Source organism: Rattus norvegicus, chromosome 17, assembly GCF_021556685.1.
Source record: "Rattus norvegicus strain SHRSP/BbbUtx chromosome 17, alternate assembly SHRSP_T2T, whole genome shotgun sequence".
NCBI classification, from domain to species: Eukaryota; Metazoa; Chordata; class Mammalia; order Rodentia; family Muridae; genus Rattus; species Rattus norvegicus.
The window spans coordinates 49,208,428-49,233,752 of NC_141550.1; the positions used below are offsets into that span (position 1 = coordinate 49,208,428).

Consider the following 25,325-nt stretch of genomic DNA (forward strand, 5'->3'; position numbering starts at 1 on the left):
TAACCCTTCCTGTAGATTCACATGTATATGATGAGAGTACCAACTCCATGTTTCTTAAAAAGCCTAGAGAACATACAGTGAGTACTCCTCCCGCTTCCCATTGTGTTAGTCATTTTGGTGAGTTTCTGGAAGATGGCTGCTGCAGCTGACATATTTGAAAAAACAAAAAACATTGCAGATGAACTCAGAAATCTGCCTGCCTTTGTATGCACAGACAATAAACTCTGAGATCTGGCTCCAAGATCACTATTTCCGTCACACCAGGATCAAAATTTGTTCTGTCCTACTCTGACCTGGAACTCAGAAATCTGTCTGTCTTTTATCTTTCTGACAAGCTGGCTCATTAGTGCAGCTGCCTTCATTCTTTTGGCCAGAGAGACTCACATATAATTCATATTGCATCCTTATATTTTGCACAGGTGAGAAATTATATAGTTTTTGACTTGTGCTTTCAGAGTTCCTTCCCACAGCCTTAAGGGTTGTCCCAAAATTCATAGCACTAAGGAATGTAAATACATCCTCACCTCCCAGACTCATGTTTCTAATTATCACAGTCATTAAGCTTAACAGGAAGAGCATTCCTTGAAGGAAAGACATGAAAATATGCACATTACTATACAAACAAGCCTCATGCCAATAGCAATCATCAGCACTCATGAAGATCCACATCCATCTGGCTCTGCTCCAGGGGTAGAGTGGTGTCAGGAAGCTCCTTAGACGCCATGCGGGACTCGCACTCTTCTCTGACTGTTCGTCATAGTAGCAAAGCATTCCTACTCAGCTCTTCAATGTCTTGGCAGGGGATGGTTTTAGTACTGAAACCTAACAGGTAACTAGCTAATAGCAGTTTAGGGCAGTAATCAATGATAGGTTATGTCTTTGCTGGTAAAATAAGCAAGTTCAAGCCAGATTAGATCATATTAAAGGCAGGTTTGTTGAGAAGCTGCTCTCAGGCAAGTTCACTAGCCCCAAGGCTTAAAGCAAGGAGAGTTGCCATGGGGAAGGAGGGTTAGGGAAAGAAACAAAGGGTACACTTGCAGAGAGAGAAGAGAAGGAGAAGGAGACGAAGAAGGAGAAGGAGAAGGAGAAGGAGAAGGAGAAGGAGGAGAAGGACAAGGAGGAGAAGGAAGTCAAATGTCTGGATTATTTAGGGAGAAGCCTTTGGAGGAGGGACATCCAACCTCTGGGATAGAAAGTTCAGGGCTGGGGACAGGGTATGCCAGGTGGGGACTGAGGGATTCTGGGAGGACCTGGATACCAGGTTTGCTTTGATATGTAAAATAAAGCACCATAGTCCCTTGTCCTGGGGTCCAAAACCAAACATTCCTAAAGGTCCAGAAAATGGCAAGAGTTCCTTGACTCTACTCTCTTGTTGAAGTGAGTAAAATACATCAGAAAGCTTTAAAAATACTCAGAATAAATGGTTTTGTAGGAATATGAATGGATTCAAAGGTTGATTGATAGTAATATTTGTCTGGGAAAGATGAAGTTCTCTAATCCTTGTTGTTGCTAATACTATGATAAGTGTTATTTATAGAGGTTTGGTAACACCCAAGACTTTCTAGGATCTACATTTAGCCACATTAGAACATTTGTACAGTTGGAACCTAATAAACGGACACACTGTTTTGCTGTATTTGGAGGATAGCTTCGTTTAATAAACAGTTCACCCAAGATTAAGAAGAAGTAAGTTAGCTGGCTATAAATGGCATGGAAGTTTCTAGATAAACGTTTAATGTAATTTAATAATGAAGATAAATAGTATAATTAAAAATATGAAAAGCATCTAAATAGATGTTTTCTTAAAGATACACAAATATGCTTGTTTTTAATCTAAACTCAAGTGAGATACAGTTCATATCTACCATGTGTTACAATATAAATTGAAAATATGTGTTGAAAGTGAATCAAAGTGAAAAAGTATTATACAGTAGTGGAGTGTAAAATGATGCAGACGCTTTAGTGACTAACCACATAGTTCCATAAATTATTTAGCATAAAGTTAGAAAAGCTTTGATAGGATCCAGAAATTCTACTCTTACATGGAAACCAGAATACATGTTCAAACATTGGAGTGACCTAACAGGCAGATAACCAAAACATTGATGTCTATACACTGGAATACTACTCAGCTCTAAAAAGTAACGAAGCTCTGATGCATGTCACATGAATGTAATTCTAAAATCATATTTAAAATTATGCGAAGTGACAGAAATCACTTGATCACAAATGAGCAAACATTATGTGGTTCAATTTATATAAAATATCTATAACAGATAGATATAAAAGACAGGAAGTAAACGAGTGGATTTTAGATGTTGGGGAGGATGGGTGTTAGAGCATGATAGCTAAGGGGTGTGTATAGTTTATGGTGGTTTGAATGAGAATGGTCCCATAGGCTTATAAATGGGAATGCTTATTCACCAGGGGACTAATTGTTTGAGAAGGATTAGAAGGATAAGGAAGTGTGGTCATGCTGGAGTGGGTGTGGCTTTGTTGCAGGAAGTGAGGGTGAGCTTGATAAATCCAGTTTGTCTCGGGACTAAATCTCTGAAACTGTAAGCAAGTCCCCAAATAAACATTATCTTTTAGAAGTGTTGCCTACAACACTGGTGTAGTGAAAATGTTCTGAAATCATGGTGATGGATTATAAGTCTGAACATATAGAAAACCACTGTTATTACAGGTTTAATCAATGAATTGTAATACATGTGAATTTTATCTCAACATAATAGTCAATATCCACTGTCCTTTTCCATACTGTTTGTTTTGGGGGTTACCACTGTGGAGAGGGTCTAGATGTTCTGATGTCACTGAACTCAAGAAACGTGAATTCTACCACCAGCTCTCTGACCTCAGAGTTGGTAAAGTGCCCCCCCCTTACAGACTTTGCCTTCTTTGTCTGACAATGTGACCAGGCCAATCATGGTGGGACACACTTTTAATCCTATTGCTCAGGGGCTAGAAGTAGATGGGTCTCTATGAACTTGAGCCCAGTCTGGTCTCCACAGCTAATTCCAAAACACCCAGAGAGAAACCCTGTCTCACAAAAAAACAAAAGAAATAAATGAAAGTGTGGCCATGGTGTTTGGTGGTGTTTACTGTAGCATCATATGGTTTAAAGAATGTTTTGAAGAGAAGTTCATAATTAAATGAGGAGGGAGGCAGCCTGGAAATGTTTAAAGTAATGCTAATGTTGAAGTAGCTTAGCCTGGAGCAAAGCAATTTTAAAAATGACATTAGTGTGTTCTTTGATTAACTTGCATTACTGGCTAAGAGGCAGAGACAATCCATCTCCCTTTGGTTTGATGAGAAGCGGTAGGCGTGTGTTTCTGTGATTGTGTTCCTCCACTCAAAGCGAATAGCTGCAGGGTTCTCATTTGGAGCAGGCCCCTCTGCAATCTCTTTCTTCAACTGGATTCTGTGATTCTGCTAACTCAGGAGGCCCCTGGAGCAGTACTACATGTGGGAAAAAAGAGGATGTTCCCAGAGCTAAATTAGAAGCTCAGCGTGGGAGAATGAGGAGCAGAAACATGTAAAACCTCTGGGCAAGAGATAGATTTACCAAGGAAACTACAATTAGATGGTACCAATTGTCACTGCAACCCAAGTGGTGACTGCCATAGGAATTTTGATAGGAATTAATTGTGGTTCTAATGTGTCCCTGAAGTTCCTGTGTCAAGAAGTTTGTCCTCATGCCATGGTGTTGGTCTCTGGGGCCTAATGAGACGTTCTTGCCCCTGTGAATAGATTAATGCCATGTAACGGGGTGGCACAGCAGGGAGCATAACACTTGGCTCATCCCCTTGGATTCTGGACTTCCACAACTCTGAGACAAATATATGTCTGTCCATTCTAGCCTGTATTAGTATCACCAGATAGTGGAGGATACTTTAGGCAAATGCTATCAGGTGGGTATACGTGTGCATGTATAGATGTGTGTGTGTGTGTGTGTGTGTGTGTGTGTGTGTGTGTGTGTGTGTGTGTTGATGGGACACAAGCCCAGGGCCTTGTGCATACTAGGCACATTTTTGTATTATTGAGCTACATTCCTAACTCTGAAGATAAGATCTGCATCAGAACCTTTACTATTGGATCATGTTTGTGAGCTAGCAGATAGGAAAATATTTCTACAGATCTAGAGAATGAGCACATCAATAATAGAAAAAACACATGGTCATTTCAAAGTCAAAGGGGGGCTTTCAAAGGATCACTGTGCAGTCCTTATGCACTAGAAACACATGTGTATTTGCAAATGAAACCTCTTCTATCAGTCACGCTCACATTGGCCGTCACTGCCTTGCTCAGTAACAGTCCAGCAGAAGTTAAAGACTTCCTTTCTTAAAGGCCTTCCTAAAGATTCTGAAGGCCAATATTATTTGTAGTGTACATTTCAATATGCTAAGGACATTTTGTCTGATACCTTCACGATCTCAGGCAGAGCAGATACTGTTAATCACTGTTAGTGAGTACCTTGAAGCACACAGACAGAGGCCAATTAGTCCCACTGTGGCTGCATATTCCAGGATGCATGTGCTGCTTTGCTCCTTTTAAGATTATATGAGTTCTTTCCTATCATATTTGATGGAGATAGAAGGGAAGTGAAGTTCTTGTATGATACTCAAAATGTGAAGTTCTATTGACTGCTGGTCACAGAGATTCCATTAATTAATTCCCCATGTATGATTCTCAGATCATTCTAAAGAGAAACATGTTAGGTGTCAAACCTGGGACAAATGGCTGAGGTGCATCTTTAACATATCAAAGTGAACATGGCTGCCAGATTCTTCCTGTATCCCTCAGCCCCTCAGTGCCCTCCCAAATGGCATACCTCAATCCCTAATCCTAGCTCTTCATCAGGGGGTTGGTCTGGTCTTCCCTGTATAGTCTAATCATTCTGGTCACCTGCCGTCTTGTGCCTTTGGACCTCAAGGCAGTTCCCCTGCTCTCTCCCTTTCCTGATTCCCCACATGGCACAGCTCAGTGTGGTCATGTCCACTCTGGATTCTTCCAGATGTTCCTGCCTCTGGCTGTGCCCTCTCACAGGTCTATGATAAACCTTCTCATCCATCAACCTAGGAACTGTCATGTTCCTTTCCTGTTTTATTTCTTTTTCTTTTTTTCATTCATCTAGTTCTGAAACTCACTACCAATCATGCCTTTTTCATTTTTTAATTGTTTTTCTTTTTCTTTTCATTCAAATCATAGGTAAAAACTCATGTGGAAGCGAAGGTCAGAAAGATGTTGCACAATTTAAAAACACTGGTCCTCTCAGGCATCGAAAGTGCTATGTGATCAATGCAGAGATTATTCTCCAGAGCATGGCTCTTGTGTTATGACCATTAAGGCTGGGATTCTGTGTTAGTTTAGCTTTAGAGGCAAAAAGAATACTTAGAAATCAATTTTTAAATGAATGTGTGTTTTATGTGCATGATATCATCTGTTTCTTCTGCATTTGCTATATCACGCAGAAGCCAATACTAGACCCAAGGAGACACTATAGGCTGGGCCTATTACATTTTCTAGGAGAAATATTTAGCTAGGAGACAGTCTCTTCATTATTCTGTATAATTCACGTAGTTATTCTATGCAGGTTTTGCATAGTCACTAAATCAGAATAAAATGTACAGCCTTCCTTTAAGTTTATCAAGTGGTGCAGCTGTTTAAGCTGAACAGGAGCACCTGGTTTCCATCCAAAAGTCCACCATTTTCTGATAAGATCAAATGACTCCCAAAGCCTTTTTTATTCACTGGAGTTTCTCCTGTTGAGTAGGAAACACAACCGTCCAAACCCCATAGTCTGCTTTTCTTCCTCCTGTGATAGGTAGGCTTTCTGTTCATTAGGCTTTCACTCTCTTACCTTTGGACAAGAGCTTTTCCTAGAAAAATCAAACTCAAGGTGTAAATGGTTCTATGTTACATGGAGACCTGTTACATGGAAACAGTCAAGTGGCCAGACAGGGTTAGTGATGTCTGTGACTCTACCAATTCCTCCTTCAGAAAACAGTAGCAGTGTTTTTCTCTTTAACCCAGAGATGTGAAATGTGTCACTCTAATCAACACATGGTGGTATATACTTTGTGGAGAGACATTTTTGCCCAGATCTCTGTTTGGGAGCAGGAGGTTAAGATAGGGTAGCCTCATCTATTCATTTCTGTCTCTTTTCTGCAACACAATAGAATAGGAAGGAGTCAACACCTACACAGATAGACCGGAACTTGCTTACTTGCTTTTTAGAGTTGTTATTGTTGATGTGTATAGTGGTGTGTGTGTGTGTGTGTGTGTGTGTGTGTGTGTGTGTGTGTTTGTACGTGTTCATGTAGGTACATGAGGTGAGGGTGCACATGTGGCTTCTAGGGGTTCAACTAGATTGTGAGGCTTGTGCTGAAAGCACTTTTACCCACTGAACCATCTCACTGGCTTCCACTTGCTTTTTATTTTGTAGCAGTATTTTAACATAGTGCACAAGGTGCGTTAGAACTAACTCATGGCTTCTACAACCTCAACCGTCCAAATAACAGACAGCTCAGATATATGCTAAAATGCCTAGTACAGCTGTTCTTTTTTTCTAACAATTTTTAGGTGCTAGTTCTCTCCATAATATCAGAGCTTCCCAGGGTGATGCCAACAGCTGAATCATCTGTATTTGGCTGTGACATGTAATGTACCACCACACTGGAAACCAAGCCTCCAGTACAAGACACACTCAAACCATCCCCAAACTATAGAAGCAAGACTTTGGGTAGAGTCTGAATCTCCAAAAATAGTAGTATAAATCAAAGACATGGCTATATAAACAATTGAGGCATTGTCTTAAAGAATATCGATCTTAAAAACATAATGCTGAATGAAAACAGGATGTTGCAAAGTGATGCCTAATTATTGATGTAAAATTAAAAGCTTCAAGGGAAAATACTGAAAAGGTAATGAGGGAAGCAGTGGAGCTTCAGAATCTCTCTGAGCCCTGTGGCACCCCAGCACACCACCACCCCCTCCTACCCCTGACACACACACACACACACACACACACCGAGGGAGGGAAGGAGGGGGAAGGAGAGTGGGGGAGAATAGAGAGAGAGAGAGACAGAGACAGAGACAGAGACAGAGACAGAGAGAGACAGAGAGAGATTAGCTAGCAGTTAACACAGTAAACAGTTAAAATTAGGAACTTCCATGAATGTATATAAAGATGACCTATCTGTATATGCTCCCAAGGAGAGACCAATGGTGTTAGGTGCTTAGTGATCCAACCAGAAGATGACAACTGAGCTCAGGAGAAATGTAGCCACAGCAGTTAAGGTTAGGATAAGGGAGTTAGAGAAATATGATACCCATAAACTATGGGAACTGGACTTCCAGATCCCTTCTGAGCAGGGCCCACAATCAGTGGCTTAGCTGCTTAAAAATAGTGTTGAAGCATCAATGTGAGGGGAGCTCCTTGGTCCTGTGAAGGCTCAAGACCCCATATAAGCAGGGGAGAGAGTGCAATAGGGGGTTTGCAGAAGGGAAACCAGGAAAGAAGATAACATTTGAAATGTAAACAAATAAAATATCCAATATTAAAAAAAACAAGAAAAAAATAGTGTTAAAAGAAGCTCCTGGTGAAAGCGGCCAGGGGAAAGATGCACAGTTTGAGCAATAAGCAACAGAGATGGTGCTCCGAGCATTCAGGAACACTATGCCACCTCTATCTAAGAGCTTTTGAAGACTAATTTCACAAAAAATTAAGCAACAGAAATGTATCTAGGTCAACTCCCATACAAAGCTATTATAAGAAAAAAAAGAGTAACAGTCCTACAGATAGTAAAGGCATGCCAGAAATCATGCCAAAGAAGAGATTAAAACTCTCATTTAAAATGAGAGAAGTCATTAATAAAATGATATAAGACATGAAAAAAGGGAAGAAATCCAAGTTAGGAAGCCTCTAACAAGGAATAAAAGAAATCAGGAAGGAATAGAAATTATAAAAGAAATGAAGTTTAAACTAGAATGAACACAGAACAAATAGAATATACATTGTCTTCGGAGAAATAAAGATGAAGGAGGAAGAGATTTAAGATATGACATCAAAGTGGGTGTTACAGTGCAGTGAGAACACGTCACTAGTGTGCATGCTATCCTGGGTGTTTACTCAACACACACCCCCATGCACAGAGATGGGAAGGAATTCAAGAGGGAGGTAAAGTATCAGGCAATGAAAAAGTAATACAGATAAAAGGAAATCCCTGAAGAAACCCAAACCAAAGAAATTGAAAACATAAAAAGCCTTTCTTTCAATTAGGAAACCCATATAGTTGAAACTACTACATGCCCAAGAACTTGAGCACTCAGCTCTCTGCTCCTCCCCGTTCTAGAGACAGCTACATCTTCTTGAGCAGTGTCAGCCTTGTCCTGTAGATAAGATAGTGAAGGTTGGTGTGAACGGATTTGGCCATATTGGGTACCTGGTTACTAGGGCTGCCTTCTCTGGGTCAAGCAAAGTGGTGACTGTTGCCATCAATGACCCCTTCATTGACCTCAACGACATGGTCTACATGTTCCAGTATGGTTCTACCCATGACAAGTCCAAGTTAAGGCTGAGAATGAGAAGTTTGTCATCAACAAGAAACCCACCATCATCTTCCAAGAGCAAGATCCCACTAACATCAAATGGGGTAATGCTGGTGCTGAGTATGTCATGAAGTCTACTGGCATCTTCCTCACTATGGAGAAGGCTGGGGCTCACTTGAAGAGTGGGGTCAAAAGGGTCATCATCTCCACCCCTTCGGCCGATGCCACCATGTTTGTGATGGGTGTGAACCATGAGAAATATAACGACTCACTCAAGATCGTCAGCAATGCAGCCTGCACTACCAACTGCTTAGCCACCCCTGGCCAAGGTCATCCATGACAACTTTGGCATCATGGAAGAGCTCATGACCACAGTCCATGCCATCCCTGCCACTCAGAAGATTGTGGATGACCCCTCTGAAAAGCTGTGGTGTGATGGTCATGGGGAAACCCAGAACAACATCCTTGCATCCACTGGTGCTGCCAAGGCTGTGGGCAAGGTCATCCCAGAGTTGAACAGGAAGCTCTTTGGCATGGCCTTCTGTGTTCCTACCCCCAAAGTATTCATTATGGATCTGACATGCTGCCTGGAGAAACCTGCCAAGTATGATGACATCAAGGAGGTGGTGAAGCAGGCATCTGAGGGCCCACTAAAGGGTATCCTGGACTACACTGAACACCAGGTTGTTTCTTGTGACTTCAATGGCAATTCCCACTTTTCTACCCTTGATTCTGGGGCTGGCATTGCTCTCAATGGCAACTTTGTAAAACTCATTTCCTGGCATGACAATGAATATGGCTACAGCAATAGGGTGGTAGACCTCATAGCCTACATGGCCTCCAAAAAGTAAGAAACCCTGGACCATCCACCCCAGAAAGGATACTGAGTGCAAGAGAGAGGCCCTTCGTTGCTGAGGAGTCCCTATCCCACCTGGGTCCCCAACACTGAACATCTCCATCACTATTTCCACCCCAGATCCCCATAATAATAGGAAGGGCCTGGGGAGCCCTCCCTACTCTCTTGAATACCATGAATAAAGCTTGCTGCTCCCCACAAAAAGAACTTGAACACTCAATAATGAACACTGAAACACTTCTCTACATAACTAACTTTCACAGAAAACAAAACCAAAAGTATCATTTGAAATGATTGGTAAGCACAGCAGTTGACCTGAAGGAAAAAGACTTGACTGACATTAAGCCTTTTATTTATTTTTTATTTTAAAAATATTTGTTTATTTTTGTTTTATGTGTATGAGAATTTTGCCTGAATGTATGTATGTGTACCTTGTGTGTGCTTGATGCTCAGAGAAGTCAGAAGAGGGGTTGGAGCCCCTGAAACTGGAGTTACAGACAGTTATGAGCTACCTGATATGGTTCTGAGAACGAAATCTGGGTCCACCGCAAGAGCAGCATGTATTTTTAACTGCTGAGCCATCTTTCCAGCTCCATATTAGGTCTTTTGATAATTAAGAGTTTCTTGGGAAGAAATCATATACCAAGGAATTTTTTGTCTATACGTATATATGTGTTTATTTGTTGTATGTACATGTGTGTATATATGTGTCCACAGAATAGGCCTAGAAAGATTAACTATTCAGTATAATTAAAATCCCCAAGTATCCAGCTTTAGTCTTAATATAGGACTGGCCACAAACAAACAAACAGGCAAAAACCGAAATACTAGCACAACAAAAAATAGATTCTCAAGAAAAACAACTGATTTCAAGCTTTAGGAATGTTCCAGATACGGCTGGAATACCGACTATTCCAGTTACTGAGAAAGATGTTCGAGGTTATTTAAGCTCATGATCAAATTGAAGAGGAGATTCTGACCTTCTGGTGGAAGAAGAGGTTATTTGTGCTTCAATAGGATAATGGTTGCAATTGACTGAAATCTTCATGGTGTGTTTAAATCATGACTTGGTATAGCATTTAAAAAATGAGTATTTTGGGATGGTAATAGAAAACCAATGTACTCTCTTGAAAATTGTTAAGTAAAGAAAAAGAATAATTTATCCTGATTTTTAAAATTGAACTAGGTACTGTAGGAACATATTAAAATAAGATGAGGAGACAGGTCAAATGTACTTCAATTAGGAAAAGATCAGTTGAAATATCCAGTGATATACCATTCAATAAGTTGATACATTTCACCATGAAGCATCAACAACCATGAAGCATCAACAGCCACTACAATTATAGAAAGGAGGGAAGGAGAGAGGAGAGAGGAGAGAGGAGAGAGGAGAGAGGGGGGAGGGGAGAGGGGAGAGAAAGATGGGAGAAAAGAGAGAGAGGGGAGAGAAAGAGGGGAGAGAGGGGAGAGGAAAGGGAGGAGAGGGAGGAGAGAGAGAGAGAGAGAGAGAGAGAGAGAGAGAGAGAGAGAGAGAGAGAGAGAGAGAGAGAGAACATCATGTATCATTTGGTAAAGGAATCAAACTGGAGTGTTCTGTTCAAGGCTCCGGACCCAGGTTTAATTGAGAAACTGAAAAGCTCAGAAGAAACATGTTCTGTTACACTGTAGTCATACATGAAGTAAGTCAATTCCAGGATATAGAAAATGTTACAGGACAAAATTCACAGCTAAATTTTATGAGAAAGGAAAAGATGAAAAGCTAACCTGTAGATTGTAGGAGACCTCAGAAATGCAAAATGAGGACAAGAAGATAGTTACGTTAAAACTGTAAAAAAGAAAAAAAGAAGAAAAAACTATTACAAAATTCAGATTTTTCTTTTGCAGGTCAGCAGAAGAGCCCTGGCTATAAGAAGCACATAGATAGGACATCTGAGTGGGATAATTCTCTCTTCTTTCTGACCTGGACTACTTACACAGGAGCTTACCTTTCAAAAATGGAACACTACGCATTTGCTTTATGTAGTTTCTACATGTTTTGTTTTAGGCAGAAAGGTTTTAAAAATTAACAAAATAACTACAACTTACTTATAGATTCATGTGAGTCAATATGTAAATATTAAATCCCCAAAAACCAATATACATTAGGTTCATTGCTCCTTCTAGGGAGCTGGTAGAAACTAGTACTGGGATAGACAATAGTCCACTCAGGACATTTTAAGCAGGTGTATGCTCTTCTCTCTAAGCCTTTCTCTTTGAGTTCTAAATATTCTATCATGTAAATGTGTAAATTTGAATAGTATTGTTCACATTATGAACAATAATATTCTCAGAAAATGATTTTTTTCTACTGACATGGGGTACTAAATAATTCAAAGATACAATCACCATTAGGCACAATACCGTACTTAACTGAGAAAAACTAGCTTCAGCCTTCTTGATGAATTAGTTTCTGCTAAGAAAAAGAATACATAACTGTAGAGTAAATATTTTCTTTCTACTCAGTCTGAAACACAAATACAGCTTTCTAAAAGCACTTATCGGTGTCTTGGTTTCTAGTATGAATGAGATGGTTAATCGAGATCCAGGTGAAAGAAGCTGGGTGTCCCTGACACTTTCGAATTTGGGGTTTGGAGATCAGGAATCCTTTCAGCCTGTATTGGTAGAATTGTGTGTGTCTGTGAATGTGAGTATAAGCAAACATAGAATTGTTTATTATTTTGACTTCTTAATATTTAAGATGATTATCATCAGGTGCGAAATCATTATTATTGCGATACACTAATGATAATTAGTCATTTAACATTTTCTCCCTAAATAGCTACAGCGATGTCTGCCACGATAGAGAAATGTCAGACAGAAACTACCTAGAGTGGACATTTTATTTCAGTCTTTATAAATGCCACAGAAATAGCAATCTAAGGACAGCACAATCAAATTCTTCTCCATAAGACTTCACAGGGTGCAAACTCCCTCTTGGTGATTCACAGAGGAGGAGACAAGCAGACACAGCACCAGGGCCCTTTCGGACTTACCAGGTAGGTAGCTGCAGAGCCTCTCCATTGCCACTTGAACTGAAGAGTTGTGAACTTCAGCCAGTTGCTCAATCAATGATATCACCACCACACACCCTGTGGGGAGCAGAAGAACATATCAGCAGTTCGTCAGGGGCTGGAGGGTCTAGAGTAGGAAAGTAGAAAGGCTGGATGCTTAAGAACATGAAGTGAGGTGCAAAACTTCCCTTGATTTTGCTTTTAAATATCTATTGCATACCTAAATACACTGGGATTTACAGAGAAATGAGAAATGTTTTGAGAACACTGGGTTGAGGGCTCAGAAAGTTAGGGGTGTCAGAGTAGCTTGGTTACTAGTGAATTATGTGACCTATGGGTAGTAATTAACTTGGTTTACCCTCCAGAGAAATTAAGAGAAAAAATGTGATAGAAATTAAGAGAAAAAAATGTGTTTGCATGAGATAGGGCAAGGAAAAGTTGTACATACTACATAGGTTCTAACTTCTCAAATCTCCACTTGCTTCTTTTCATTATCTTAGCCCACAAAATCCTGACCTGGAACCTAGAGTCATATTTCTAATTTTGTGGCAGTAGTGGAAATTTTTCAGAAAACCTGGGATTGAGTCCTGCCAGGACTCAATATCTCCCATGTTTAATTAAGCCTTTGTTTCCTTATGAAGCAGGAAATAAGATATTTTCTCAAGTGCAACTGTTCTGATTAATAGGAACGGTAATGCAACTGAGTGTGCCTTGAAATTTGACACCCCGTGAAACACCACAAGCCATGAAGCTAACACTACTAAGTATGGACCAAATATGCTGAGTGTCAAGAAGAAAACATGGGCACAGTAGGAATATATTCTTTCTCTTACTTTAGCATAGGATAAGTATGACTCCCCAGGGTTGTTAAGACCACTTTGCTAGAAAGTTCTGTTACTTACCTCAATCTAGCAAACTGATAGAGAGATAGAAACATCCTCTTTCTTAAAAGAAGAGACTCCTTCTTTGTATAAAATGTATTGTTTTGGTCCAAGATATGTAAGTGTTTGAGAAGTTGCTAGACTTCATTCATATAAGAAAAGTGGGCATATGTTAGCAGATTTGTAGCATAGAAGTTCCATATGAAGAAGCTGATTAAAAGTGAAACTAAGAAGATCAGTAAGCAGGACCCCCACTTACATATGAGTGCTGTTAAAACCAAATTCCCACCATGGCCCCCAGGAGAAGGTGAACAATGAAACTGGGCATTTCTGGACAGAAAGAAATAAAACCTTCTATGAAAGGAGATGAAGAAATGAGAGCTATCCACCTCTCTATAGAGACTGAAGTGCCTGATAGCACTTTGCTTACAATCGTTCTCTCTCCTCAGATTGGGGAGGTAGTGCCCACTAGACATGAGATACTGAGACCTGTGTAGCTGACAGCTTCTTGTGCTGATAGAACCTACTTGCTGGTGTGTTCGGTAACATCAACCGTCAAGATTTTTAATGAATTCACTACCTTTGAGGGTTTTCTTCTATCACCATGAATTTAGTAGCTGGTACTGATTAATATTCTCTGGCCTAAAAAGCATTTTCATGTATATTTGTTCTATTTTTAAAATAGAAACACAATGAAATCTCATTTTAGAAAACAGAATATGAAACAGTACAGCAACTGCTCAATTTATCTGTTATGACCAATTGCACCTTCCTTTTGAGTATATCAAGTATATGAAAAACGGTAAAGTGCAAATGGAACATGAGAAGTAGTTTTGATGCAATGCAGTTGAAAAGAAAAAGGCTTTGAATGAGGCAAAGCGTGGGTTCAAATATTGGATCAGCCGTTTGCAAATGCTGTGACCTTGAATGATCTGCCTACCTTTTGAAACTTTATTCTTGAGTTTCAAGTGAATTCCAAGTTCCTTAACAATGGAATGGAGTCTCACTTTCTTTGTGACTGGAACAGGGTCTGGTTCATAAAATAGGAGCAAGAATTGTTTCCCTGCTTGAAGTGAGCCTTGACGGTTAATGCCTACATTTACAGCTACTTACCAGCTCTGCTATCTTATTGGTCTATTTCAGTTCCCACTTCTGGGCAACAGGTAGCTTCCCTTGAGCCTGAAGCAGATTCTATGCTCAAACATGCTCAAATGCTCAGCTCTCCATCAAAGCAGCATGCACTGCTCTGGATCGCTTCTTATGGAAGCTCATCAGTGAGCTGCACTGACTGATGGCTGGAGTGGACTCAAAGCAGGGTGCACATGGGGTTCAGAAGTGATATGAGTGATATGCTGTCACCAAGCAGAGACTTCATTGAGAATTGTCTCCAATACTCAGCTTGCTGCTATTGTGACTCCAAACACCTTAAATACAAAGAAATGCCATTACTGCCCACAAAATAATTTGCTATAGTTTTCATTAAAAATATTTTCAGTCTGAACCCTTAAGCAGATAACAAAGAACTATGGGTGATTTTCATGACTGCAGTGTTGAATTTAGAAGTTAGACCAGATTGCCTGCAAAGGTAGAGTAGATGTTTATGAAAGGAATAATGGTTAAGAACTATCTTACCTTGATAATGGTTTCTTTTTTAAAAATAAGGTGAGAAAGGAATATAAAAACATTTGTGAATTGTCATGCTGCCTCAGTTTCCTTTAAGATACCTTTCTTTGAGATGATGAATTTTAAGAGGAATCCAAAATTAGCATGTTACTCCCCTCCAATAAATCTCTATCATGAAGTAAGCTTGTTTTGGTCCCACCCCTTTCTCAAAGGCCCTGGTTTTGTAAGTTGTTTTCCATCCCCCCACCTTTGTTAATGGTCTCTTCATCTCTCTACCCAATCAGTAACCACACACTCTTCTTTTTCTCATCTTTCCTTATCTGTGACAGATGCCTTCTAGGACCCCACTCAGGTACCAAAATCTACAGATGTTCAAGACTCTTAACCCATATATACCCTCCTAGATCCTTTAAGTCACCTCTTCGTTATTTATAGTACCTAATGTGACCTGTATAGTTTGCAAATACTTGTTAAACTCTATTGCTCAGGGAATGGGACCAAAAAAAAGTCTGTACATGTTCAAGAGAGACAATTATAATACATTTTGATCAGAGGTTGCTTGAATACACAGGTCAGTGAGCCATGGACATATGGGCCCACTGTACTAGTGACCTTGGACTGGCATTAGCTACTGCTCTGACACCAGCTTCCTGGAGAGAGAAGAGATAGTTTCATTTTTCTTCCATTTCAGGGGCACCATGAAAGAGCACCACATATGATTACTAAAAGAGGAAGTAAAGAAAATCTTAGAAGCATCCTTAGCACTTGTGGGTAATAGACTGCCTCTCAAAGAAGACTTACATGAGAAACCTACATTGGGTTATTTTGTGGCTAGAGGAACTACTTCATGTTCCTCTCTTCCCTCCAAGTATTGGGCCAGCATAGGAGGGGAGATGACAAAATTTGCATACAGAGTCTCTCAAATCAGAAGACTCTGGTAACATTGCTTTAACAGAGGTAACATGCATTCAACTAAAGAAACTTGTCCTAGGCAAAAACAAACAAACAAACACCTGGAACTTGATGGGTTCCCAGATAAACAGTGTGGCCCCTATCTATGGGGCAGCCACAATATACTTTCCAAATTTATAACAATTTTAAGGTAATTAGCAGCTGAAGAACTAGTGAGAGGCAACTTTGCAAGAGACCATACGGAGCAGCAGGGAGAAAAAGCACTCTCCACAAAGAATCATGACCTGTAGCCTGAAAGAATGTGACAGAAGACTCTGTGTTTTTCACAATTTAATTAGCAGCAGATTTTCTTTCTCTCCTTTATAATTGAACATTATAGTTTGTTATAATTAATGGCCTAATAGACAGGATAGGATGCAAGGTGTGGAAACCAGACCATCAGTGAGATCAGCATGACTGTTGGGGAACATGGGACTCAAAGGGACACTTTTTGGAGTCTGATTTTCAGAATGTCCATTCCAGTGGACCCACAGATTGGGATTTCTCTTTCTTGAAAGATCCACTCCAACGCTTATTTGCATTTGTTTTAAACCATGGCTTAAAAGGATGTATACAAAGTGCCCTGGGCTCCTGGAGAGCAGTCTGCTTCTTTGTAGTATAGGTACAGGCTTTCCTTTTGACTTGGACTTAGAGAAATTCCATCAAAGACAGACGGTTGCAGTGCCTTAGCACTGCTGGCTAAAATTGGAAAATCATTAGGTATATAAAAAGGAACCAGGCCCCGGGGGTAGGGGAGAAAAAAGATAGAGAACAATAAAAGCCAGTTGTCTCTGAAGTGCCAGCAAATCCTCCTACACGCATCACTTTGCCTAGTGAAGAGTTGTGATCAAAAGGACCCCACAGACATGCAGGTAATGGGGTTTGAAGCACTGAACACACTGGCTGGAAACAGCTTTGATGTAGAGGTCCATCTCCACCTCCCTCCAGTAGCCTATACTCCCTTCCAGTTGAATCATTAATTTGGGGTCTGTGGTGAATGCATCACATTCTTCAGCAGCAAGAATGGAGGGATGGGAAAGGACTGAGTTATGTTTAAGGGACTGGTCACTGGGAATTTGACCATATTCCATTGAGTATGTGAGCAACCAGATTATACTTGGTGCATTTCGGGGGCGGCACACAAGGGTGGGAGGGTGGACCTGGGAGTAATGGAAAGTGTGACCATGGTGCATTGTATGAAATTCCCAAATAATCAATAAAGATACTATGCTTGAAAAACCATTGAAAGCATGGAGAGCTCACCTACAGTCTAATAAGAGAGTTCACTACCTCGACAAGCTGATTGTTTTCCTGGAGAGACATGTGTGCTGAGTAATCTCTCCCAGTACAGATTACTCTCTGGCCACTAATAAAAGGCCTGGCTCTGTTGAAGTGAGTGTTGAATTTGTAAATGAGGACACAGGAGAATTATACAGTTTACTCAGTGGTCTCTGAGATTGCATCTATAGAAAATCCCTTTTTAATCTGTTGTCTGAAAATAATGTAACAGAAGCAGACACCCCCAATCTAGTGAGGAGAGGAGCTAATGGGTTTGAGTATAACTACCTGCAACAGGGGTCCACTTCTGGCCTTGTACCATAAGCAGACAGCTCACTGAGACCTGGAATTCTGCCTGTGTAGTACAGTAGGAATATTGACCAGATCAACAAATCTGCTTCTCAAGAAGGGTGAAACTTATTTCATAGACCTTTAGAATGTTCAGGAAGTGACAATGACTTGGGATGGAACCCATCCCTCAAGAGGCTCTGTGGCTCTCTGACATTTGACCTCTTTTAGGTTGTAGCCACAAGTAGGAGCTAACCTGCCAGAGGGGAATTAGGATACCCCAGCCAGAGGCCTGCCAACTAACAGTTTTATGAATGAGGCCATTCTAGATTATCCATTCCTACCATTTTTCCATCTACCAGTTATGTACAGCTCCCACGTGTTCCCAAGCTTTTCAGTTGCAGTCATTCAGTGAGACCTAACCCAAAAATCCTGAGCAAGTAAATGATTCCCATGTATTTATACCACAGGGGTGCAGAGCTACAGTGATACAGCCAATAACATGGACACAGTGCCTACAGCAGAGACACATTTAACAAATGTTACTCCCCTTCCTATCTGCTGGGGCGGCCATGTGGGACAGACAGACAGACAGACAGACATTTCATGAATACTTATTGAGATGGAAGTTCAGAATCTTATCTATGAAAATGTGTGACATTAAGAGTGTTTTGTCTTTTCTAGGGCGGAATTTACTTTTGTTGCAAATATCAAACCTTTTCCTACAATTGGGTAGATTCTAAGGATCCTTAACCTAACTGCCACTTCGAACATTGCTTTCGATGAGAAAATGTCCAGCAAGTTTCAAACTGCTGACTGTGCCAAGAACATTAGCAACAGAGAGCACCATATTACGTAGTTACTGGTGAATACAAGAGCTTGAGGCATTGAAGAGCAAGCAGTAGGCAAGCAAGGCAACCAGAAAAATTAGGCCCCGTGGAGATATAAGTAAGCATGAATCAGTGATTTGCACTTATACACATTTGCTTAAAAATATACAACCAAGTTCTCCTTTCAACTTAGTGTTGATAATTCTATACCTAGGATTCTTTTTCAATTGCAGCTCTATTTTATTTGGTTTTCCTACCATTAAAAATTTTATCCCAGTGTAATAAGTTTCAATGGTTAAAAACTTTATTGAACTAATTATTATAATTTTACATGAATTTTTTATAAAAATTTAAATAAAAATTAAAATTTTAATAAATGTGACTTAAAATTAATAAAGCTAACATAAAAACAAAATGCATTCCCAACATATGAGAAATTACTGAATGATAAGGTAAAATTTTATAATAATTCTATTTCTTAATGAAATGGTTGGTCTCCTAAATTAATACACATATCTGATAATGAATATTATTTACCCATATAACATATGTGTCTGTTTTCATTTTTACACATGCAAGTGCCAAGAAAGATATTTACATAAATAAATGGTAAAGGTAATAATTTTCATATAGAAAAATCACTCAGTCATTTGAATTTCCTCAGAGTTACACGCCAAAAATCTAGAATGATATATCATTGAAAATTACTTGAAATGATCTATAACCTGACAACTTTATTGTCTTCTCTAGTTTTTCTGAAAGAACTAAAAATCAATTGACTTGAAATTGATGTGTCATTCATCAATGAAGTCTTTCACGTTTTTTGTTTTTTGATAAATATACCCATAAGTTAACTAACATTTTCCTTTTAATTATTACTATTTTGCTTATACTTGTTAAAACTGAAAAAATAAGAAAGTGAGATATTTCTGTTTTCCTTTCATTTTATATATATGACCTTAACAAATACTTTTGTATGTGTGGCATTAGAAATGGTGAGGGGGCACCTTGCCCCTGAACTGGGAAGGAAACCATATCAAACCTTTAATGAGTAGCAGAGCCTTTATAGACGCCTTTTATCAAGTAGAGGAAACCCACTTTTCTTTCATAATTTGTTGAACTATCCTAAGAGATCTTTTTTTGTGTGTGTGTGTTCTTATCTTTTTTGTTTTCTTTTCTTTATTTATTTTTTATTAACTTGAGTATTTCTTATATACATTTCGAGTGTTATTCCCTTTCCCGGTATCCGGGCAAACATCCCCCTCCCCCCTCCCCTTCCTTATGCTTGTTCCCCTCCCAACCCTCCCCCCATTGCCGCCCTCCCCCCCCCAGTCTAGTTCACTGGGGGTTCAGTCTTAGCAGGACCCAGGGCTTCCCCTTCCACTGGTGCTCTTACTAGGATATTCATTGCTACCTATGATGTCAGAGTCCAGGGTAGTCCATGTATAGTCTTTAGGTAGTGGCTTAGTCCCTGGAAGCTCTGGTTGCTTGGCATTGTTGTACATATGGGGTCTCGAGCCCCTTCAAGCTCTTCCAGTTCTTTCTCTGATTCCTTCAACGGGGGACCTATTCTCAGTTCAGTGGTTTGCTGCTGGCATTTGCCTCTGTATTTGCTGTATTCTGGCTGTGTCTCTCAGGAGCGATCTACATCCGGCTCCTGTCAGTCTGCACTTCTTTGCTTCATCCATCTTGTCTAATTGGGTGGCTGTATATGTATGGGCCACATGTGGGGCAGGCTCTGAATGGGTGTTCCTTCAGTCTCTGTTTTAATATTTGCCTCTCTCTACCCTCCCAAGGGTATTCTTGTTCCCCTTTTAAAGGAGGAGTGAAGCATTCACATTTTGATCATCCGTCTTGAGTTTCATTTGTTCTAGGCATCTAGCGTAATTCAAGCATTTGGGCTAATAGCCACTTATCAATGAGTGCATACCATGTGTGTCTTTCTGTGATTGGATTACCTCACTCAGGATGATATTTTCCAGTTCCAACCATTTGCCTACGAATTTCATAAAGTTGTTGTTTTTGATAGCTGAGTAATATTCCATTGTGTAGATGTACCACATTTTCTGTATCCATTACTCTGTTGAAGGGCATCTGGGTTCTTTCCAGCTTCTGGCTATTATAAATAAGGCTGCGATGAACATAGTGGAGCACGTGTCTTTTTTCTATGTTGGGGCATCTTTTGGGTATATGCCCAAGAGAGGTATAGCTGGATCCTCAGGCAGTTCAATGTCCAATTTTCTGAGGATCCTCCAGACTGATTCCCAGAATGGTTTTACCAGTCTGCAATCCCACCAACAATGGAAGAGTGTTCCTCTTTCTCCACATCCTCGTCAGCATCTGTTGTCCCCTGAGTTTTTGATCTTAGCCATTCTCACTGGTGTGAGGTGAAATCTCAGGGTTGTTTTGATTTGCATTTCCCTTCTGACTAAAGATGTTGAACATTTCTTTAGGTGTTTCTCAGCCATTCGGCATTCCTCAGCTGTGAATTCTTTGTTTAGCTCTGAACCCCATTTTTTAATAGGGTTATTTGTTTCCCTGCGGTCTAACTTCTTGAGTTCTTTGTATATTTTGGATATAAGGCCTCTATCTGTTGTAGGATTGGTAAAGCTCTTTTCCCAATCTGTTGGTTGCCATTTTGTCCTAACCACAGTGTCCTTTGCCTTACAGAAGCTTTGTAGTTTTATGAGATCCCATTTGTTGATTCTTGATCTTAGAGCATAAGCCATTGGTGTTTTGTTTAGGAAATTTTTTCCAGTGCCCATGTGTTCCAGATGCTTCCCTAGTTTTTCTTCTATTAGTTTGAGTGTGTCTGGTTTGATGTGGAGGTCCTTGATCCACTTGGACTTAAGCTTTGTACAGGGTGATAAGCATGGATCGATCTGCATTCTTCTACATGTTGACCTCCAGTTGAACCAGCACCATTTGCTGAAAATGCTATCTTTTTTCCATTGGATGGTTTTGGCTCCTTTGTCAAAAATCAAGTGACCATAGGTATGTGGGTTCATTTCTGGGTCTTCAATTCTATTCCATTGGTCTATCTGTCTGTCTCTGTACCAATACCATGCAGTTTTTATCACTATTGCTCTGTAATACTGCTTGAGTTCAGGGATAGTGATTCCCCCTGAAGTCCTTTTATTGTTGAGGATAGCTTTAGCTATCCTGGGTTTTTTGTTATTCCTGATGAATTTGCAAATTGTTCTGTCTAACTCTTTGAAGAATTGGATTGGTATTTTGATGGGGATTGCATTGAATCTGTAGATTGCTTTTGGTAAAATGGCCATTTTTACTATATTAATCCTGCCAATCCATGAGCATGGGAGATCTTTCCATCTTCTGAGGTCTTCTTCAATTTCCTTCTTCAGTGTCTTGAAGTTCTTCTTGTATAGATCTTTTACTTGCTTGGTTAAAGTCACACCGAGGTACTTTATATTATTGGGGTCTATTATGAAGGGTCCTTTCCCTAATTTCTTTCTCGGCTTGTTTCCCTTTTGTGTAGAGGAAGGCAACTGATTTATTTGAGTTAATTTTATACCCAGCCACTTTGCTGAAGTTGTTTATCAGCTTTAGTAGTTCTCTGGTGGAACTTTTGGGATCACTTAAATATACTATCATATCATCTGCAAATAGTGATATTTTGACCTCTTCTTTTCCGATCTGTATCCCCTTGACCTCCTTTTGTTGTCTGATTGCTCTGGCTAGAACTTCAAGAACTATATTGAATAAGTAGGGAGAGAGTGGGCAGCCTTGTCTAGTCCCTGATTTTAGTGGGATTGCTTCAAGTTTCTCTCCATTTAGTTTAATGTTAGCAACTGGTTTGCTGTATATGGCTTTTACTATGTTCAGGTATGGGCCTTGAATTCCTATTCTTTCCAGGATTTTTATCATGAAGGGGTGTTGAATTTTGTCAAATGCTTTCTCAGCATCTAATGAAATGATCATGTGGTTTTGTTCTTTCAGTTTGTTTATATGATGGATCACGTTAATGGTTTTCTGTATATTAAACCATCCCTGCATGCCTGGGATGAAGCCTACTTGGTCATGGTGGATGATTGTTTTGATGTGCTCTTGGATTCGGTTTGCCAGAATTTTATTGAGTATTTTTGCGTCGATATTCATAAGGGAAATTGGCCTGAAGTTCTCTGTCTTTGTTGTGTCTTTGTGTGGTTTAGGTATAAGAGTAATTGTGGCTTCATAGAAGGTATTCGGTAGTGATCCATCTGTTTCAATTTTGTGGAATAGTTTGGATAACATTGGTATGAGGTCTTCTATGAAGGTTTCATAGAATTCTGCACTAAACCCGTCTGGACCTGGGCTCTTTTTGGTTGGGAGACCTTTAATGACTGCTTCTATTTCCTTAGGAGTTATGGGGTTGTTTAACTGGTTTATCTGTTCCTGATTTAACTTCAGTACCTGGTATCTGTCTAGGAAATTGTCCATTTCCTGAAGATTTTCAAGTTTTGTTGAATATAGGTTTTTATAGTAAGATCTGATGATTTTTTGAATTCCCTCTGAATCTGTTGTTATGTCTCCCTTTTCATTTCTGATTTTGTTAATTTGGACGCACTCTCTGTGTCCTCTCGTTAGTCTGGCTAAGGGTTTATCTATCCTGTTGATTTTCTCAAAGAACCAACTTTTGGTTCTGTTGATTCTTTCTTTGGTCCTTTTTGTTTCTACTTGGTTGATTTCAGCTCTGAGTTTGATTATTTCCTGCCTTCTACTCCTCCTGGGTGTATTTGCTTCTTTTTGTTCTAGAGCTTTTAGGTGTGCTGTCAAGCTGCTGACATATGCTCTTTCATGTTTCTTTCTGCAGCAACTCAGCGCTATGAGTTTTCCTCTTAGCACAGCTTTCATTGTGTCCCATAAGTTTGGGTATGTTGTACCTTCATTTTCATTAAATTCTAAAAAGTTTTTAATTTCTTTCTTTATTTCTTCCTTGACCAGGTTATCATTGAGTAGAGCATTGTTCAATTTCCAAGTATATGTGGGCATTCTTCCCTTATTGTTATTGAAGACCAGTTTTAGGCCGTGGTGGTCCGATAGCACGCATGGGATTATTTCTATCTTTCTGTACCTGTTGAGGCCCGTTTTTTGACCAATTATATGGTCAATTTTGGAGAAAGTACCATGAGGAGCTGAGAAGAAGGTATATCCTTTTGCTTTAGGATAGAATGTTCTATAAATATCTGTTAAGTCCATTTGGCTCATGACTTCTCTTAGTCTGTCTACATCTCTGTTTAATTTCTGTTTCCATGATCTGTCCATTGATGAGAGTGGGGTGTTGAAATCTCCCACTATTATTGTGTGAGGTGCAATGTGTGTTTTGAGCTTTAGTAAGGTTTCTTTTACGTATGTAGGTGCCCTTGTATTTGGGGCATAGATATTTAGGATTGAGAGTTCATCTTGGTGGATTTTTCCTTCGATGAATATGAAGTGTCCTTCCTTATCGTTTTTGATGACTTTTAGTTGAAAATTGATTTTATTTGATATTAGAATGGCTACTGCAGCTTGCTTCTTCCGACCATTTGCTTGGAAAGTTGTTTTCCAGCCTTTCACTCTGAGGTAATGTCTGTCTTTGTCTCTGAGGTGTGTTTCCTGTAGGCAGCAGAATGCAGGGTCCTCATTGCGTATCCAGTTTGTTAATCTATGTCTTTTTATTGGGGAGTTGAGGCCATTGATGTTGAGAGATATTAAGGAATAGTGATTATTGCTTCCTGTTATATTCATATTTGGATGTGAGGTTATGTTTGTGTGCTTTCATTCTCTTTGTTTTGTTGCCAAGACGATTAGTTTCTTGCTACTTCTAGGGTATAGCTTGCCTCCTTATGTTGGGGTTTACCATTTATTATCCTTTGTAGTGCTGGATTTGTAGAAAGATATTGTGTAAATTTGGTTTTGTCATGGAATATCTTGGTTTCTCCATCTATTTTAATTGAGAGTTTTGCAGGATACAGTAACCTGGGCTGGCATTTGTGTTCTCTTAGGGTCTGTATGACATCAGTCCAGGATCTTCTGGCCTTCATAGTTTCTGGCGAGAAGTCTGGTGTGATTCTGATAGGTCTGCCTTTATATGTTACTTGACCTTTTTCCCTTACTGCTTTTAATATTCTTTCTTTATTTTGTGCGTTTAGCGTTTTGACTATTATGTGACGGGAGGTGTTTCTCTTCTGGTCCAATCTATTTGGAGTTCTGTAGGCTTCTTGTATGCCTATGGGTATCTCTTTTTTTAGGTTAGGGAAGTTTTCTTCTATGATTTTGTTGAAGATATTTACTGGTCCTTTGAGCTGGGAGTCTTCACTCTCTTCTATACCTATTATCCTTAGGTTTGATCTTCTCATTGAGTCCTGGATTTCCTGTATGTTTTGGACCAGTAGCTTTTTCCGCTTTACATTATCTTTGACAGTTGAGTCAATGATTTCTATGGAATCTTCTGCTCCTGAGATTCTCTCTTCCATCTCTTGTATTCTGTTGGTGAAGCTTGTATCTACAGCTCCTTGTCTCTTCTTTTGGTTTTCTATATCCAGGTTTGTTTCCATGTGTTCTTTCTTGATTGCTTCTATTTCCATTTTTAATTCCTTCACCTGTTTGATTGTGTTTCCTGGAATTCTTTCAGGGATTTTTGCGATTCTTTCAGGGATTTTTGCGATTCCTCTCTGTAGGCTTCTACTTGTTTATTAATGTTTTCCTGTGTTTCCCTAAGGGAGTTCTTCACGTCTTTCTTGAAGTCCTCCAGCATCATGATCAAATATGATTTTGAAACTAGATCTTGCGTTTCTGGTGTGTTTGGACATTCCATGTTTGTTTTGGTGGGAGAATTGGGCTCCGATGATGCCATGTAATCTTGGTTTCTGTTGCTTGGGTTCCTGCGCTTGCCTCTCGCCATCAGATTATCTCTAGTGTTACTTTGTTCTGCTATTTCTGACAGTGGCTAGACTGTCCCTATAAGCCTGTGTGTCAGGAGTGCTGTAGATCTGTTTTACTGTTTTCTTTATGCCAGTTATGGGGACAGAGTGCGTGT

The 25,325-nt window shown here is 39.7% G+C and overlaps 1 protein-coding gene across 4 annotated transcripts in view; it reads right to left on the reverse strand.

Annotated features, from left to right (window-relative positions):
- Positions 1 to 25,325, reverse strand: part of Aoah (acyloxyacyl hydrolase) — a 241,346-nt gene that overhangs the window by 198,081 nt on the left and 17,940 nt on the right. For 2 of the 4 annotated variants that reach the window (XM_087591331.1, XM_087591335.1), the window contains exons 2-3: positions 12,439 to 12,534; positions 11,171 to 11,231 (exon numbers count right to left, since the gene is read on the reverse strand). Coding sequence is in view for 1 of the 4 variants with exons in the window: in NM_001191940.2 (NP_001178869.1) it covers positions 12,439 to 12,534 (96 nt within the window). In the remaining 3 variants the exon portion in view is untranslated. The remainder of the gene's footprint in view (positions 1 to 11,170; positions 11,232 to 12,438; positions 12,535 to 25,325) is intronic. The other 2 variants (XM_087591334.1, NM_001191940.2) reach the window with 1 other exon arrangement.